General features: G+C 47.4%; 1 protein-coding gene across 1 annotated transcript in view; it reads left to right on the top strand.

Moving 5' to 3' along the window:
- The window catches only part of PPFIBP1 (PPFIA binding protein 1), a 99,857-nt gene that overhangs the window by 68,971 nt on the left and 11,708 nt on the right, over nucleotides 1-19,178 (top strand). Inside the window, exons 8-19 of the mRNA XM_049783789.1 lie at nucleotides 3,416-3,508; nucleotides 3,843-3,935; nucleotides 5,318-5,432; nucleotides 6,862-6,894; nucleotides 8,202-8,263; nucleotides 10,315-10,399; nucleotides 10,797-10,954; nucleotides 12,306-12,418; nucleotides 12,825-12,881; nucleotides 14,242-14,302; nucleotides 17,430-17,601; nucleotides 18,315-18,347. Coding sequence (XP_049639746.1) covers nucleotides 3,416-3,508; nucleotides 3,843-3,935; nucleotides 5,318-5,432; nucleotides 6,862-6,894; nucleotides 8,202-8,263; nucleotides 10,315-10,399; nucleotides 10,797-10,954; nucleotides 12,306-12,418; nucleotides 12,825-12,881; nucleotides 14,242-14,302; nucleotides 17,430-17,601; nucleotides 18,315-18,347 — 1,075 coding nt within the window. The remainder of the gene's footprint in view (nucleotides 1-3,415; nucleotides 3,509-3,842; nucleotides 3,936-5,317; nucleotides 5,433-6,861; nucleotides 6,895-8,201; nucleotides 8,264-10,314; nucleotides 10,400-10,796; nucleotides 10,955-12,305; nucleotides 12,419-12,824; nucleotides 12,882-14,241; nucleotides 14,303-17,429; nucleotides 17,602-18,314; nucleotides 18,348-19,178) is intronic.

Genomic DNA, 19,178 nt, shown 5'->3' with positions numbered 1-19,178 from the left:
ATTGGCCAGAGTCAGAGGAAGTGTATTACAGTATAACCTTTGGACCTTTGCTTGTTGTGATTGGCTCACTGTGGAAGATACAGTTGCAAGACAGGAACATTCTGTCTTATACAGCAAATATAGGTCTAAACCTATGTTTTAACTGTAAAATTAGGGGGTCGTCTTATACGCCAGAAAATACGGTAAATATATATACATATATATCACACCATGAGATACAGAGTTAAAAAGATGTTGATCGATGAGTTTAGGTCACACAATATTATAACACCCATCCCCTCATCAGTATTCATTTCCGGCCCCTAATTTCCCCAGTTATTCTCCCACCATCCCACCCTCACTTCCACCTGCCTCTATGATAGGCCACTTTCCTTCTGTCTTGTTGGAATCTCTCCTGTGTTGTTTCTTAATTGCAGTGGGGGAAAAATAGAAAATGCATATGAATGGCCCAATTGGTAAAGAGTGATCACCAGGGACTTGTGTGCCAGGATGACTAATAGGCAAGAGGTGGGTCAAGGGGGGAAACTGAGGAATTCTCCATCTTGAATCCATAAGGAAGTTGGCATTTCTTTTAACTGGCAGTGGGATCAAACAGATGTTTTTTGTTTTGTTTTGGGGCCACCCCTGGTGGTACTCAGGAGCTAATCCTGGCTCTGGGCTCAGAAAAGGTTTCTGGCAGGCTTGGGAGATCATATGGGATGCCAGGAATCAAAACTGAGTAGCTGTGTATACGGCAAACATCCTACCCACTGTCCTATTGCTTTGGAATTCCTTAAACTGAAGTGTTTTTACATGGCAAAAGCAAGTAAAGACCTTGATATCAAACCTGAAACTATAAGGTATATAGAAGAAAATGTAGGTAAAACACCCTGTGACCTTGAGACTAAAGGCATCTTCAAGGAGGAAACACCACTGTCCATACAAGCGGAGATAAACAAATAGGATTACATTAAACTAAGCAGCTCCTACACTTCAAAGTAAACTGTGACTAGGGTAAAAAGATCACTCATGGAATGGAAGAAACTATTCACCTAATACCCATCTGATAAGGGGCTAATATCTAAAAATACAAAGTACTGACAGAACTGAACAAGAGAAAAACATCTAACTCCATCAAAAAGTAGGAAGAAGAAATGACAGATATTTCCTCAAAGAAGAAATATAGATAACCAAAAGGCATATGAAAAAATGCTCCACATCACTAATAATCAGGGAGATTCAAATGAAAACAACAATGAGATATTATGTTACACCACAGAGACTGCCACACATCACAAAGAATAATAACAACTACTTCTGGCATGGTTGTGGGGAGAAAAGAACTCTCATTTATTGCTGGGGGAAATGCCATCTAGTCCAGCCTTTCTGGAAATCAATATGGATATTTCTTTAAAAATCAGACATTGAGCTCCCATATGATCCAGCAATATCATTCCTAAGGATATTCCCTAGGACCACAAAAACACAATACAATAATGCTCTCTGCACTCCTATGTTCAAAACAGTACTTTTTTCCAGTCTAAATCTGGAAACAACCCAGTTGCCCAACAACAGATGAGTGGCAAAAGAAACTATGGTACATCTACACAATGGAATAATATGCAGCTGTTAGAAAGAAAAATGAAGTCATGACGGAGGCTGGAGAAGTAACACAGTGATGGGTGTTTGCCTTTCATGCAGCTGAACCAGGATGGATGGTGCTTCAAATCCCAGCATTCCATATGGTCCCCTGTGCCTGCCAGGAGTGATATTTGAGTGCAGAGCCAGGAGTAACCCCATTGGGTGTAATCCAAAAACCAAACACCCCCCCCCAAAATGAAGTCATGAAATTTGTCTATACATAAATGGACATGGAGACTATTATGCTGAGTGAAATAAGTCAGAGGACTAGAGATAGACACAGAATGGTCTCACTCGTCTGTGGGATTTAAGAAAAATAAAAGAGTATAATAATAATACCCAGAGACAAACAGATGAAGGCCAAAAGGACTAGCTCATGATATGAAGCTTACCACAAAGAATAGTAAGCGCACTTAGAGAAATACACTGACTACAACTACTATGACAATGATAGAGAAATGTCTCTTGAAGACAGGCAGGGAATGGAAATGGGGGACATTGGTAGTAGGAAAGTTGCACTGCTGAAAGGGGTGTGCATTTTGTGGCTGAAACCCAATTTCAAACATGTTTGTAACCATAGTGCTTAAATAAAGAAAAAAAATTTTGTTTTGTTTATTGGCCACACCTGTTGGTGCTCAGGGGTTACTCCTGTCTCTGAGCTCAGAAGTCGCTTCTGACAAGCAGTTCGGGAGACTATCTGGGATGCTGGGGATCGAACCTAGGTCTATTCTGGTTCAGCTACGTGCAAGGCAAATGCCCTACCGTGTGCTACTGTTTTAGGCCCATAAATAAACTATTAAAAAAAAACACTAGGATAACTTGGTGCTTCAAAGAATCATTTTTATACTATTATGCATGACATACAAAATACATGAAGAATTGGGCAAATGCACAGCAGAAAAGCAAGAAGTCATTTCAGAAATGTGCAGACCTGCATGGACAGTCGGCAGATGGACAGGTGGACCACGCATGCCTCCTCCTGATTCTCAGAGACATACAATCTCAGCCAGCTCTCAAAAATGGCAGAATCCCAAAGACAGCAAGAGCAGCGTTGGTGAGGAGAGGAGAGGAAAGAAGTGGAAAGAGCGGGGCCAGTACTGTCTTGAGATTCAGCCTCCATGGGAAATGGCCCACAGACCCTTTAGGAGTCTGAATTTGAAAATTCAAATTCACATGATTTGGCCATTCTGCTGTTTAAGCATTTACATAAAAGAGAAAAACCCAAGTCCAAAGGGTGTTAGCAGCTGTATTCCTAGAAGCCTTAATAGTGTGGTCTCAGCCCAAAGACCCACACAAGGGTTCTGGAATACGGGAGCTGCAGGCTGCATAACTTGGGGAAAGTCACCTGGATCATCTGGTGTATGACCAGGACATGAGACACCATGGGTCAGAGACCATCGCTGACATATAAGCTTCTAACTCTAACCTCACCCCACCATGACATCATATCTGCAAGGGACAAAACCCGAAAGAATTTTAAAATACTAGGAAATGCAAACACTTTCTTGAGCTGGAACAATAGTCTAGTGGGTAGGGCATTTACCATGCACACACTGATCCAATTTGATCCCATATGGTTCCCAAGCCCAGCCAGGCATGATCCTTGAGTACTGCTGGGTATGACACAAAACTCCCCACTCCAGGCCTTGGGACTGAAAGTGTGTTTGCAGTGGAGACACTCTGGTTCTCAGGGAGATGCAGGTCTGTCCAAGTCTAGACTCCAGAGTGCTCTTTGGGCTCTGATGTGATAGTTACTGAGTTCTGACCTTTTGGCATTGTGTGTGTCTCACCACAGGGCCTGGTTCAGGAGATCAGTGACTTGCGGCTCAGAGTCAGCGAGATGGACAGTGAGAAGCTTCAATATGAGAAAAAGCTCAAGTCAACCAAGGTAAGTTTTCTTCACTGTAAACACACATGGTTTCCACTTACTAATCTGCATCAAATGATGTTTCTTTCCAAGTTGTTGCTGGAGAAGATCAGATATATGGGCAAGAAGTTGTCCCATATCCTAAGCCCTGTCCCTGAGGCCCAAGATTTAAACATCACTGAGTAAAAGTCAGGGCTTGCTTGGCTCCTGGGTTCCTGGGTTCTCTCAGTTCTCTTAGTCAGCTGACCTTGCTTTGCAAACTGATGCAGCTTGTGTTTCCGACCTGTTGCCATCTCTCTCTTTTTCTTTCTCTCTTCTATCACTCTACTTTGTCTCTCCACTGTCTCTCTCCCAGCCTTTAATGGCTAAACTCTCTAGTATGAAAATCAAGGTGGGTCAAATGCAGTACGAGAAGCAGCGACTGGAGCACCAGTGGGAGTCCCTGCAGGTGACGCGAGGGTCTGCCGCGGGGTGCATGGCTGTGGCCGTGCGTGTTGCACGGGTGTTGGTCTATTCTGTGTGCATGTTTCCTATGTTGTGGAGGGGATCGTGCCTCCCCCGACACCAGCTTCAGAAACACATGAAATATTGAGTAGAAACGAGTAAGCTGGTCAAAACCTGTCTGTCTCTGCTTTATCAATTCCCTCATGCCTTTAGACTCTGAACTCCCAAACATGATGACAGAATAACCACATCCACCTGCCAGATCATTGGGAAGGCTCGTCCTGATAGGAGATAGCAGTTGGCATTGTTGCACAGGGCAGTTGGCACATCGTGGTAGTGACAGTAACAGTGAGAGTTACCTGCCCTTTAGGCGGGGATCCTGAGAGTCTAGAGCTGGTGACACTCGCCCTCACCCACAGCGGTATGATTCTTACCTTGTGGGATGCTGCATCTGCACCCACTCAGCACAATAAGTTTCTCTAGATCTGGAAATAAAGTGGTTACTGAGAACAGAAGTCTTCCTAATGGCATATCACTGCATTGTCTGTGCTAAGCACATCCCACAAAGCTTATATTTGCTAGGCCAGGTAATAGTACAGCAGGCAGGGCTCTTGCCTTGCACACTGCCTGCTCAGGTTTGATTCCCAACACCTCATAGGGTCCCCTGAGTATAGAGCCAGAAGTAAGCCCTACACACTGCTGGGTGTGGCCCCCAAACCAAAACAAAACCTTAAGCAAAACCTCTAAAATTAATTTTTACCAAGAAGAAACAGGAACTTAAAAATATTAGAACTAGAATATTGCATGTGAGATCTTGGAGGATTGTATCATTGCAAAACAGAGGACTTAAATATAAGTATTCTAAAAATTTTCCCTCTATTACGGAAGTCGTAGATTAATTTAGCTTCATGATTAGGTGAAAGCTGCGTTTCACTTGTTTTCTTACCCAATAGTAAAGCTCAACTTGTCCAACACCATCAGAAATGCTCAGCAATGTCAAGACAGACTTGATTGATGTTTTCCAATAAATAAGACGCCATGCTTGGACATCTCATTTGGCTCCCTGATGAACTTAGTCAGAGTTTTGATTCATAAGATTTAAGCCTCTCAGATACCCTAGTCCTAGTTAGTCATAAAAATTATTTCCTTTTTAAAAATGTTTTCCCAACAAAACTTGAAGGAGTCATATTGGAGGTGTCCACGCAGGATGTGCATTCCCTGTCTTCTTCCTGCTTGCCGTTGCCATTGTGTGGTTTCTGAACTTGATGTCCAAATTCCTGATGTTTTGTTTTGTTTCCTTCATAAAAACTAATTATTGGCATGAGTCAGCAATACTCCCTGAATATTCTGTGGCCTCACATTTAAAAATGGGCTCATTGTTTACAGGAGGAGCTGGCCTCTTTAAAAGAACAACTGGAAGAGAAGGAATCTGAGGTCCAACGATTACAAGAAAAACTGGTTTTGAAAATGAAAGGAGAAGGGCTGGAAATTCTTGATCGAGGTAAGAGTGCAGATTGAGCATTTGTGATCTCTGAACCTGAAAATCCTCAAAACTTATCTAGCTCATGACTGCCCCGAGTTTCAGTCTAGCACCATATATTTTCCCCCAGCCCTGCCAGGAGTGATCCCTGAGCACAGAGCCAGATTAAGCCCTGAGCACTGCCATGTAGAACCCAGGGAAACAACAACAACAACAAGAAAATTCTCTAGACTCTTATCAAAGAAACTGCTGGCTGTACGCATTCTTGGCATCAGGCTTTTGGGAATCCCTAAGTTTCTGGCATGCTTGGATCTCAAGTTTTATTGGAGTGGATACAAAGGAACAGTATAGACCCACAGACCCCAGGATGCTTTGCCTCTCGAAGCCCCTAAGCCAGCAGCAGATCTGAGGGCCCCATACTGGAAACCGGGAGGGTTTTACCTTGAAAATGTTCTGCTATATGTGGAGCCCCTAGTTCTATGTGGTAAGCTCTGGAATTAGTCAGAATTGGTTTTTTTTTCATAACTGAGTTTTGTCCTGGACAGGAATATTGATGACTGGTGTGAACTGATGCTTGATAGAAAACATCTGGAATGAAATATGTTTTTCAGATCATGTTTGGAAATATGAGTACATGTGATGCCTGCTGGCACTCGGTCAAAGATGGCATCTTTTTAGGGGACCCAAAACCCTATGGGACATGGTGCCAACATAATATTCCGCTCAGCACGTTCGCTTTGGTGGCCTGGGTGATGTTCTTGCTTGAGCCCCCAGAGGCTGGTGTCCAACCTCCTCCAGCTGTGTGGGTATGGGCTATGGCAGCTTTTCACCCTTCAAAAAACTTGAGGTGTCACAGTTCCCCACTGGATGTCACCGGGTAGCACCTACATGAAGCTGTCAGGGTATCAGAACATTTGGGTGCTGGGCTCAAAGATGGAGATGCCAGGACACTGCAACCTGAAGTGTCCTAAGACTGGCCCTGCTTCCTAGGCTGCTAATGCCCAGTGCCAGCGTGAAAGAACTTCCCAACAAGAACATCCCAACATCACTGCAGGCCACTGGACTAGAGATGGGCCATCCCTGAGGGGCTGGTCCTCAAAAGGGGTTGGCTGGGTGTGCCAGCCTGAGTGCCCCAGTGGGACTCACAGCCTGGGGAGTCCTATCTTTTCTGTCCCTTTCTCCAAAAAGTCCTCAGGTTCCTTCAGCCTGATATTGAATGAACCCGAGCCACATGGTGCCCAAGCCACATGTCATATCTGTGTAGACAGCGAGCTCTTTGTGCTCATCCTCCCTATACCCACTTCAGGATGAGGTTCAAGACCCAGAACTGTGCCCAGCACCTTGTGGGGCTTGCAGAAGGCTTGTGTTGCTCCTGATTATTTGCCTTTGACGTCTGCTTGGCTGTTGCCTTGTGTACTAACTTTCAATCTGATGGGTTTTCCCTGCACAGATGAACATTTAAAAAAGAAGCTCAAAGAGAAAAGTAAGGGTTTTGGTGTCCTCTGTCAGCCCACACTCTCCACCCCTGCTCTGCATGTGCGTGAATGCAGTTCTCACCCAGGACTCAGCTGCTTCATCCATAAGCTCTCCCAGATACCCCAGTATTTCTCTCTACAGGCAAAGGAGAGAATAGTGAGGTCCCAGGACCCTGGCTCAGTGAGGGTCGGTTAGGGTTGTCCACTGCTCCTAAATGTGTCTTGCCTGACTCTAACCTTGGGGCTCAAGGAAATGAGCACTGATATGGCAGAGAATCATACCCAAGGACAGATCGTTCGCAGCTCTTCCTCCAGGCACCATATTTTCAAGCCAGGGGCCATGGAGCACTTGCCTCCTGATTCAGGCCCCAGGTTCAGTCCCTGCCATTCTTGAGGAGCAGTAGTACCCTGTTTAAAAGAGCTGCTTAAGGAGTGTGGGTGGTGTTTTGGTTTGAGTTTTTGTTTTCATTCAGAAGCAGATAACTTGAGTGGAATTTTTCCTGTTGCATTTTTTTTTTCTGATTTGTGGTTTCATTTTAGGTTGACTTCATTTTTTAAATATTTGTATTTTGGGGGGGGCCAGAGAGATAGTGTGGAGGTAAGGCATTTGCCTTGCATGCAAAAGGATGGTGGTTCAAATCCCAGCATCCCGTATGGTCCCCCGAGCCTGCCAGGAGTGATTTCTGAGCGTAGAGCCAGGAGTAACCCCTGAGCGCTGCTGGGTGTGACCCAAAACCAAAAAAAAAAAAAAAATTGTATTTTTTTCTCTCAAAGTAAAAGTGACTCTTGGGCTTGAATATCAGATCTCTAGGACAATCACATTGTGTTTGCTCTGACCTTGACCTTGGAACCTGTTGTAGTGGTGTCCGAGACGTTTATAGATGAAGCAAATCCTTGGCGGCTCTGGCACATGCCTGCGCCTGTAGACAGCCCCTGTAGGCTCCTAATGGCCCCCTCTTGGGGCTGCATCTCACCCTCACCTTTCCAACACGCTCCATGGCTCACACCTGCTCTCACCCTTCAAAGAAAGTTCTGTTTCTCTGTGTTTCCGTCCTGAAGCCTGTGCTCATCACTCATTGTCCTCACGGAGGCTTTGGGGCTCAGGAGTAGAGCCCCCACTCATTGTTCCCTGCTGACCTTCCAGAAAGAAGGCCTCCACAGTATGGGCAGGGAAGGTTCCTCTGCACTGCCCTCAACCATCCACATTTCACCCTAACCATTTCCACGCATGGTCCATCGCTGCTGGCCATGTCGCCTCTGCCCACCCAGCTGGTAGAGGAGCCTAATGTGGGACTCGCTGTTATGCTGCTTTCAGATGTCGAAGTGCAGAAGCTGAAGAAGGCCATGGAGTCCTTGATGGCTGCCAACGAGGAGAAGGTGACCACCAGGGATGATGGACGGGAGCGGCTGCACCGTGCGCATGGGCTGTGCACATCGATGTATTTACGTGTGCTGTGTTTATGTGTGTCTGCATGTGCTGTGTATATGTGTGTGCTGTGTGTTGTGCCTGCAGGTGCATATATGTTGTGTGTTTATTTGTATGTGCATATGCTGTGTGTTTGCATGTTCAGTATGTGTACATGCGTGTTTGAGTGTGCTTTTTGGGGTTACTCCTGGCTCTACGCTCAGAAATCGCCCCTGGCAGGCTTGGGGACCATATGGAATGCCGGGATTCGAACAACTGTCCTTCTGCATGCCAGGCAAACGCTCTACCTCCATGCTATCTCTCCAGCCCTTGAGTGTGCTTTCTTACTCTTTGTCTCTGATTCTTCTTTTCTCTCGGATCCTGCCTCTCTTCCTCATTTGCTCTTAACTGCATCAAGGTCAGCTCGCTTCCCTCTCAGCTCACTGCGTGAATGGCTTTGATCCGTCTTTCCCACTGTGGAACCTGAAGGAAAGCTGGTCCTCATTGCCTGCCTCTGAAGTCAGTTTCTTTATCTTTTCCAGTTGCCCAAGTTTGGTTTCTCTTCTCAGTTTGGTTTCTCTTCTCTGCTGAGGGCTGCAGTGGCGCAGCAGGTCTCATGCTGAGCAGGCTTGTAGGCTTGCTCTGTGCCGTGGAGATGGGTGATAGTGTTGGTGGATTCTCGGGGACAAAGGCACAGACTCCCAGAACTGTCTGGAGGAGATAGTGGGGAAGATGTGGGGGCCTCTGAGACAGGCACTGTCCTTGTAAGAAGGCCATGGGGTGAGCTGAGATCATAGCTGGGAGGGAAGGGGGAAGAGGCTGGGGCACTGACAGGTTCTGCAGAACTGTGAGGGAGATTCTGGTTTGGGCAACAAAATCCAGTGACTGTTTTCTCCAGTAGCTCAGGGGCCTGGTTGAGAACCTAATACCTTGGGCTTTATTCTGGAGCTGCTCAGGGCCCATTCAGGGCATCATGGAGAAAGCTAGGAAGTGGGAAGTAAAGGACAAGTTTAGGACTGTAGCAGCCACCCCTATCTCAGGGAACTTATGTAGCCATGGCTCCCTGCAGCAGGGTAGGTGGGGAGGTTTCTGTCTGTCCTGGTGTGGGTAGCTGGGCACTGCCATGATTCGGGCTGGCCTGGCATCTCCCTCTAGGTGGCCAGCAGCAGAGTTGGAGCTGGGTGGTCCCCAAGGAGGTTGGAGTTTACGTGTGGGATTGAGTACCCCCTTTGGACCTCAGGTCCCCAGAGCACTGGGAAGCACAGGTGAATGGGTGTGTTGGCCTCTACCAGGACTGTTCTTGTTGATCCTTGTTGCCTCCTGGGGCCCTTGAAGTATTTGTGGGAGGAGCTAAGGAAGCCATCAGTTTGTGTCACCACTATCAGGGCATTTTCCCAGGGATCCTCAACAGGCTGGGAGCTCGCTGCTTCCATGCTCACAGCCATATTCAGCAACCCACACTGGGGCCAGGGGCAAAGGAAGGTGACCTACCACAGGAGACCTGGGGTAGAGAGGGCAGAAGCCCTGGCATGTGGCCTGGGCAAGGAGAAAGCGTTGGGGACAGATCATAAGCAGATCTGAGGGAAGCTGAAGAGAAGGTATGGGGACAGAGACTGGAGTGGCTCAGGAACCCAGGAGGGTCTGTAACTCAATGTGGCCTTGGCCTCCTTCCCTGTCTGCTTCAGTTGTTTATCTGCATTGTTTTCCTTCTGCTTTTTAAAGACGGCTGAGCGACCACTGTGATAGCACAGCAGGTAGGGCATTAGCCTTGCACATGGCCACCTTGGGTTCCAACCCTGGCACCCCATATGGTCCCCCAAGATCTCTTAAGTATAGTGATCTCTGAGTGATCCCTGAGTACAGAGCCAGGAGTGCTCAGATCCTCCCCCCAGCAATGCTTGCTTACATTTAGTGTTGTTTTCTGTGTGAATGAGTGACATGTATCTCTCTAGCCTTCCCAACTTGGTGGCTTTGTCTGTTTTCACATCCAGCCACTTAAGCCAACCCTGTGTTTCATTAACAGGATCGGAAAATAGAAGATTTGCGACAGTGCCTGAACAGGTACAAGAAAATGCAGGAGCCTGCAGCGCCAGCTCCCAGCATGACAGGTAAAGAGCGCAGGCAGGATTGACCTGGGGGAGCTTACACCTGCCCATCATTCTGCTGACTCTGGCCCGCTCTCTTAAGCTTCTCCACAGTTGGAGCGAGGCAGGAGCAGGGAGGACTGGGGCTGGCAGAGGGGAACCCAGGCAGTGGTTGAGGAATATGCATGGAGGCAGCAGGGGACAGGTTAGTGGGGTATAAGTGGGAGAGACCACGGAGCAGTGCTATGAGAGCCCATGAGTATCACGCTGGAAGGGACATGCTTCCTTCCAGGAGAGAATTCCAGGATGCCTGAACCCCTCAATCCTGTAACCTTTCAGGTGGGCATAACTGGGAGTGTTTTCCTCCTGCGGGAGTGTGTTAGGACAGTGATGGCTCCAGCCTTTGCTTCGCTTTCCACAGGCCATGAAGGTGACTCCGATGAACTGCTCAGGTGTAGCAGCCCTTTCTCTACCCTCTTGGATGCTCAGAGCCTCAGTGACCTGGAGAAGGGACTGTCACCCACCCCAGTCACCAGCTCCCCCAGCCATGAGCCTCTCAACACCAGCACTCCTGAGGAGGTGAGACCCATAGAGGCTTGGCCTAGGGCCTGACCTATTTTTCCAACTCTTTGGTCAGTGGCAAGATTGCTGATATGTGCAGGAAGTGCCTTGGACTCTCGGGCGCTAATCCCTTCTCAGCCTGAGATTGTAGTTCATCTATAGATTACACAAATTGCAATCTATATTATACAAATTATAGATTTGTTAAGGAAGTGGGATGGGTGCCAGAGAGAGGAGGAGGGAGACCTTGTCTTACATGCAGCCAACTATACTTCCATTGCCAGCACCACATGGTCCCTTGAGCTCCACCAAGAGGGACCCCTAGGCACAGAGCCAGGAGTAGTCATCAAATCAAAAATGATGAAAAGAAAAATAAAAAACAAAAGCAGTAAAAAGGAGTGGAAAGTAAAGTTGTATAAGTGGTCCTGTCTCTTCTGAATGAGACTCCAAAGGGTACACTCAGTGACTAAGCTGAGGACTCACGAGGCCAGAGTTGCCGGGGCACACTGAGCCCCAAATCAACAGGAGCAAGTATGTGCGAGTGAGGCCAGGCTGCATAAAGAGCAGCCAAGGACCTGGTAGATGGGACAGCTCCAGGACCAGCAGCAGGTGGGGCAGGTACAGTTGGGGATGGGGGTGTTAGAAGCTGACTGTTTCTGTGACCTGGGTGCCACTGGAGCACAGACTCAGGCTTGTTAACAGGAGACCTGGTTTTATTCCTGGTATTCTAGCCTTCCAGAAGTAATCTCTGAGTGCAGAGCCAGGAGTAACCCCTGAGCACCAAAGGGTGTGACCCCAAAATCAATCATTCACTCAATCAATAAAGTTTAAAAAATTAAAAAAAAAAAACAGGTTAAGAGCACTTAGGGATTCAGAGATAGCACAGTGAGTAGAGCATTTGCCTTGCACATGGCTGACCAGGTTTCATCTGCTGCATCCCTTATGGTTCTCCCTCTTGCCCCAGAACTGCCAGGACTGGTCCCTGAGTGTAGAGCCAGGAGTAACCAGTGAGCATCGCTGGATATAGCCCCCAAACAAAATCAAACACAAAGAGCACCACTCAAGAGGCTGGAGTGTTAGCATAGCAGATAGAGTATTAAGTGAGACAGAAAACTCAAAGCCTGGGTCACTGCTGCTTTAGGGAAGATAGACAGTAGTGGGTACAGTCCAGGGTGGACTCACTGACAGTTGGTTAGCAGAGCTGCCCCTGCCCGAGAACCCCTCACGCCCCTGTAGCAGATAGAACTCTAAATACAAGGAAGTGCATTTTCAGATCATTTAAGTCTCTGACTTATTTCCTGTTGCTTTGCGACCTGTGTTTTGTTTCTTCTGTGCATTGATTTAGGGCTTTTTCATTTTTCTTTGACAGTCCCTGGCCAGCAGTGTCCTACAAGTTGCAATCCCCTCATTACTGCCGGCACCTAGAAGCACGGAAATGCCTGAAAAGACAAAGCTACCTACACTCGAGACTTCATTTGATGAGTATGTCAGAAGTGTGTGCCCTGCCGTCGCAATATAAACATTGCCTCAAAGCAGACCAGCCCAAACCTAGATGCCAAACTCTTATTTACAGGTCTACCTTCCCAGAGAAGCCTGGGCACATTGCAGGGGCTCCTGAAAAACATCAGGGTGGTGGGTGCACAAAGCAAGGAGTGAGGGAGGTGTGGTTAGGGTAAGATCTGGGCCAGAGTCTCCCACTTTCTGCATAGTGTCATTATGTACCTCCGACATCTGTGAAGGGGTCGGGATGGGGCGTCACTCCCTCAGCCAGGAGGATCAGGGAAAATCTTCTGAACTGAATTGCCTTAAAATGAAACTAAGAGAGAGACAGAGACAGGGAATGTTTCCCTTGTTTGATTTCTGCTATTTTGGCAATTCTGCTTTTCAGTGACAGCAGAACCTTCCCCGAGACTGCCGTGGATTCCTGCTCGGGTGACAGTCCTTCGTAAGTTCCACTTGCTGGCATGCAGCTCATAGGGTGGGTGCAGATGGAGGGACTCACGTCACCCTGAGAGAGCTGCCCATGTCCATGGGTCAGTGCATGATGAAAAGTGCGTGCGGTGCATATGCCTGCCACTTGCCTTTCATCTCAGGGCCCTACTTTCTGTGTGGTTCAGCTGCAGGCTGCTCTTGCACAAGGAACCTGATTTCAGAGCATTCCTGGGAAACAGAGCTTTGCTTTCCTCCCCAGTGTCCACTGCGTCCTTCAGCCTGTCGAGCCCTGTAATTCAGTTGTACCTATACATGATCGGGGCCCTTCAGAAGCTCATTCTCAACATCCCAAGCAAAGTGAAGATGTCACATTCCCCTTTCTTTTTACTCCAGTCATGTACTTCATCCTGTAGCTTTTACTCGGTGCTTACTCTGTGTAACAGACCACAGGAAAGAGAATGTGTCTGTGGATCTGGCTCCATGCCCTGGTCTTGGGTTCTAATGACCATGGAGTCAGCACTGAGGGTGTTCCTATGTTGGGGCCCATCAGAACTCTGCCCCACAGGGCTTCACTGCAAGTCATAAAACTGGTTCATTTATGAATTTTCAGCCTTTACTTTTTGTTTATTTTGGTGGTGGTGGGGCTTATTCCACAGTGCTCAGGCCTTCCTCCTAATTCTGTGCTTAGAGATCACTTCTGATAGGGCTCAAGGGACCATGTGTGGTAGTACTGGTAGTGCTTTGGCTGCATGCAAGGCCATTGCCTTACCTGCTATACTATCTCTTTGGCCCTTGGGCCTGTATTAGGATTTGGTGACCAAGCTCAGCTATTGGTTAAGCAAAGGTCATTCACAGAGGCCCTCTGTGGCCATGTGGTGCTGGGAGCGAACCTAGGGCCCCACATGCACAGTATGTGTTCTGCCCTTTGGACCCTCCTCTAGCCCCTCAGCCTATATTTTAATGAGGAGTACACATAAATAATGCATAAGTATTCTGGAAGCTCCTGGTATATGTGTATATATGTAGTTTGTGTAAGGGATCCAGCACTTGTCTGTGGGCAGCACTGGTGTATTTTCAAGTACTGACCTCACAGGGAGAATCTTAAGTGTTTTTCCATCTTCCTACATGGGCAGGACATGGAGAGTTATTGGCAGGAGAATGAGCCACCCCTGCTTTTAAAAGAACTAAGCATTATAATTTACTTAAGCATGTAAGTGACTGCTTGAATCCACATTTTCCTTTATTTCCAAGATTCACCCACACACAATTTTTGGCCTTTTTTTTTCTTTTTTTTTTTTCAAAGTAGTCTACTTAGAAATAATGGCACCAGCAGCATTCATTACTCATCCTAATAATTGTAATCATCCTTTTAGAGGATCCAGCCTGCAGAAAGCCAGCAGCCTGAGCAATCTGAAGAAAGAGCCGCCGGATGGGGTAGGTTCTCTTGTTTTTCTGTCTGTTCCTCTGAAAAAGAAAAAAAACATTTTGTGATCTATGTCTTTTCCCATTTTGCAAACACTGAAGAAGCACTTGTGGTTTTTCCAGTGGAAAATTATTAGATACCACAGTGAATGGTGAATATTCAGTATGAACAGGAAGCCTGGGAAGTAGCATGCAAAGCCAAAAAATGAAAGGAAACTTGAGTTAAATGTGTTAGGACCGAAGCGAGACTGATTCTGTAGCTTAGAAATAGGTATCAGTTTGTCCCAGTGAATAGAGTTGCAGGTGATGCTTTTAAAGTTGGAGTCACTGTGGTGTTTTTTGTTTTGCCTTGCTTGTTTTGGTTATGTGGGCCACACGGAGCAATACTCAGGGATTACTTCTGACTTGGTGCTCAGGAATAACTTCAAGTTGCCTTGGGGACTGGGGCCAGAGAGATAGCATGGAGGCAGGGCATTTGCCTTGCATGCAGAAGGATGGTGGTTCGAATCCTGGCATCCCATATGGTCCCCTGAGCCTGCCAGGAGCGATTTCTGAGCATAGAATCAGGAGTAACTCCTAAGCGCTACCGGGTGTGTCCCCCCCCCCCCCCCCAAAAAAAAAAAGTGGGCTCAGAGGACCATATTGAATGCTGGGGATTAAACTCAGGCTAGCTGTTTGCAAGGCAAATGCTCTACCCATTATACTATCACTTTGTTCCCCTGTCCCTGTGTTTTGAGGCTGGGGTGTGGCTCCACAATGAAGCACTTGTCATGCATGTGAGGTCCTGGGTTTGAGCATGAGCAATAGCTCCCCCCACATACACACATAAGCTGTTCTTAAAAGGAAAAGGCATCTATGCAGAAGCCTTTGGTAGCAACTTTTACACCTAGGTGACAATGTATGAAATGCCATGGTACAGAATTGCTGAAACAACACCAGGACAGCAGAATCACAGCTGCCCATAAGAGAGCTGAGTGAGCACCGCCACAGCACAGGGGTCCTGGAGTCTGACTGCCTTTGTAGAAAATGCTCACAGCAGACCCGTCTGCAGGGAGCAGAGCCCCGTCGGGTGGGTGGTGGCAGTCAGTGTTGCTCTGTGCTAACTAGAACATTTGGGAACCAGAAGGAGGCAGTGCTGGCCAGCAAGGTGCTGCATGTCTTTCAGTAATGCAGTTAATGTTCTGTTGATCTCCCCTCCTGGGGCTATTAAAGAAATGGGATCAAGCACCAGCTGTGAATCTCACCACTTGATGGTGCCAATAATGCACCCCAGGCCCCACAGACATCCACAGGTTCTCAGTGATCAAACACAGCCTTGCCAGGAGTTTTAAAGACACCGGTGGGCTGGACCGGCCTGCCCTCTAATCCCCATCACTAATTCCTGGAAAGGTCACAGGCTTCTTCCAGGTGCACTCTTGGCTGTTGGATGGAGCAAGCCACCTGTCTCGCCATGTGGCCACTTCAGTGGCTTTGATGTTTGTATGGAGTTGTAGAACCACTAACTGCAAACAGCTTGTTCAGTGTGAACAGTAAGCAAGCAGTGAAATCACTACTGCCTCATCCTTCTCTTCACCTCTGAGGGCATATGAGGAAAGAAGAATCTTTGGAGAAAGGCCAACCAAACTGTTGTCCAAATACCGTGCTCCCAAAACTGAGGCTCAAGGAAGCTGCAAGCTGAGAACTAGTTAGCAGATAGCTGAAAGCATAGATCAGATGCAGTGAGGTTCCTCAGAAAGACCTTGAAAGAAGAAGCTTCTGAAAGGACCTTGGTCTGGTCTGTTAACAGAGCCCCTTTACTTTCCATGTTCCAAGGTCTGATTCTGTCAGAAAAGGGGGCATCTGTGTGGTAGCTTAGATCCCTCTCAAACATTTAAACAACTGTAGAGGTCGTGTCTTGACTCTGTTTTCATTAGTTGATAGTGAAATATTCTTTGCAGAGAACATGTCAAAGATACAGCATTTACCTGCCTTGTGCTATCTGGTGTGAAGTTTTGGGAACAAGTCCTCATGTTGGCTAGCTGGCTCTTCTGCGTGCATGCAGTTGTATTAAAAGTCTGAGCGGTCTCATTTACCCAAAGCTGGCATGTACCTATTTAGAAAGGAAAAATTGACACCTATATTCATTGCAGTGCTATTTACAATAGCCAGAATCTGGAAACAACCCAGATGCTCAACAATAGATGAGTGCCTAAAAAACTGTGGTACATATACACAATGAAATACTATACAGCTGTCAGAAAAATGAAATCATGAAATTTTCCTATACATAGATAAACATGGAAGCTATTATGCTGAGTGAAATAAGTCAGAGGGAGAGAGATAGACACAGAATAGTTTCACTCATCACTGGTTTTTAAGAAAAGCAAAAGACATTTTTGCAATAATTCTGAAACAGTAGAGATGAGAATTGAAAGGTCTGGTTCATGATATGAAGCTTACCACAAAGAGTGGTGAGTTCAGTTAGAGAAATGACTACACTGACTACTACCATGACAAAGGTAGTGAGTGAGAGAAATAGAATGCCTGTCTGGAATTCAGGCAAGGGGTGGGGGAGGAGGGAGATGGAGGGTATTGGTGGTAGTAATGTTGTACTGGTGAAGGAGGCGGGTTGTTCTTTCTTTTTATATATAACTAAAACCCAATTACAAATATGCTTTAATCATGGTGCTTAAATAAAATACAAAGAATTGCACTGTTACTCTGTTTTGTCCTTTTGATGCTCAGGGGTTACTCCTTGCTAAGCGCTCAGAAATTGCCCCTGGCTTGGGGGGACCAGATGGGATGCCGGGGGATCGAACCGCTGTCCTTCCTTGGCTAGCATTTGCAAGGCAGACACCTTACCTCTAGCGCCACCTTGCTGGCTCCTATTTTGTCCTTTCTTATCTCCATGTCAAAATTTAGCCATTAAGACCAACAAAAGCAAGATTCAAGAACCGTGTCTGGTCCAGTGAAGTGAATTCCAAGAGGTTGATTATAGTTAAGTGGGGTTCTTGCTGCCATCACCACTATGTCTTTTGTAGCTTTCAGAGGAGACTTTTGCCTTCTTACCTGGCATCTGTACTGCTTGTGACCTGGTGTTTGGTTCATGATTCTTGCTATGTTGAGCAAGTGTGAGCTCACAGCCTCTTCTTTCTCACAGGAAAAAGCTGCAGGGACAAGCAGTTCATATGGGAAGCTCCCGCCCAAAGCTCCAGGACACCCTGCCTCTACGGATGACACCCCCTTTGGCACTCGCAAAGCCAGATCTTCCTTTGGCCGTGGCTTTTTTAAGATCAAGAGTAACAAGAGGACGGCCAGTGCTCCAAACTTGGGTATGTTGGGCTTCCCTTTCCTGGGATGAGGAAACAAACCTCCATTTTTTCTCTTAGTTGCTCAATACATCTTGTTCTCTATGTAGGGAGAGGGGACCAGAGAGATGGGGCAGTGGGTAAGACTCTTACCATGCCTATGGCCAACCCTAGTTCAATCCTGGAAACAGCATATTGTCTCCTAAGTACTACCAGAAGTGATCTATGAGCACAGAGCTAGGAGTGAGTCCAGATCCCAGAGCAAGGCATGAGCCCTGACCAGAGAGCCAGGACTGATCCCTGCACTCTGCTGGGTATGCCCCAAATTATCTTCTGCTCCTGAAGGAAAGAAAGAGGGGGAAGGTGAGCAAACAACTCTATAGATCTTGTCCCATAGCTGCTCACTGTTCCAGAGGGAAACCAAGATTTCTCACTGTTTAAATCCCGTCTGGAGAGGAAATACTCGGCCTCAGGACCCTGCTCCTGGGATCAGGGAACATGTGGACATGCCTTGGCCCAACTGTCTGTCCCCCACTGAGTCTGTCTTCCTCTATCCCAAACAGTCTTCTCACTGTCTGTCCCTTCATTGTCTCTGTCCCCCACACTGTTTGTCCCCCTCATTGTGTCTGTCCCCCACAGAGTGTTTTTGTGAGTAGGTGTTGAGCTGTGTTTCATTTTGTCACCCTGTGTTCTCTCCATGGGCTGCGTGCGTTGTGTGCATTGTGGGATGTCTGAAGACCGTGTGCGCAGTGCCAGCGCGCCCACCTTAGGTACCGTACCGTGCATGCCCGTCTTGATAGTGCCGTGCTCCCCACCTGCTTGCCCCTCTCTGGCCTCTGGCCTGCCTGGATAGTGCACTCACAGCCCCAGAATGGAGAGCTCTTTCTAGAGCTCTTCCACTTTCTGTCAAGCCTCTGCTTCCCCACCTGCCTGCTGATTTAACCAATGCTGCTGATGCGGGCCTGGGGCCCTGAAAGCCCCGGAAGTTCCAGCAGGACAGCCCGGGTGGAAGTGCCAGTAATTTGGCCTCCAAGCAGAGTGCCACCTGAGCCCTGCATCTTTCCTGACTTCCGCCTGCAGGAAAAAACATTTGTGGCCAGGTAGAGCTGTTCCTGGAGGTCTTTGATCACTGCAGACCAACTGTTAGGTGAACAAGCTTCAGTGTTTCATTGCTCAGCCAGTGGAGATACCAGTGATGGCCACAGAGGAGACTCGTGTGATTTGAGGAGGCAGTCCCAGATAATTTCAGGAAGAGCCCCTTAATTTCCCTCCTTGTAGGGCCAGGCACTTTAGGAATAAAATAGCCTTCTAAATAAGCCATATTGTGGGGCCGGAGAGATAGCATGGAGGTAGGGCGTTTGCCTTTCATGCAGAAGGACGGTGGTTTGAATCCCGGCATCCCATATGGTCCACTGAGCCTGCCAGGAGTGAGATTTCTGAGCGTGGATCCAGGAGTAACCCCTGAGCACTGCTGGGTGTGACCCCCCCCCAAAAAAAAGCCATATTGCTTCAGGCAGGACAGTGGGGCTCAGTAGGGACATGTATGTTTTGCATGTGGGTCCCTGCTTTCTAGCCCCAACACAGCCATCAGACTGTCTCTA

This window comes from Suncus etruscus, chromosome 11 (assembly GCF_024139225.1).
Source record: "Suncus etruscus isolate mSunEtr1 chromosome 11, mSunEtr1.pri.cur, whole genome shotgun sequence".
Classification (NCBI taxonomy): Eukaryota; Metazoa; Chordata; class Mammalia; order Eulipotyphla; family Soricidae; genus Suncus; species Suncus etruscus.
The sequence above is the reverse complement of the archived record's forward strand: the minus strand, read 5'-3'. Positions and strand labels throughout refer to the sequence as shown.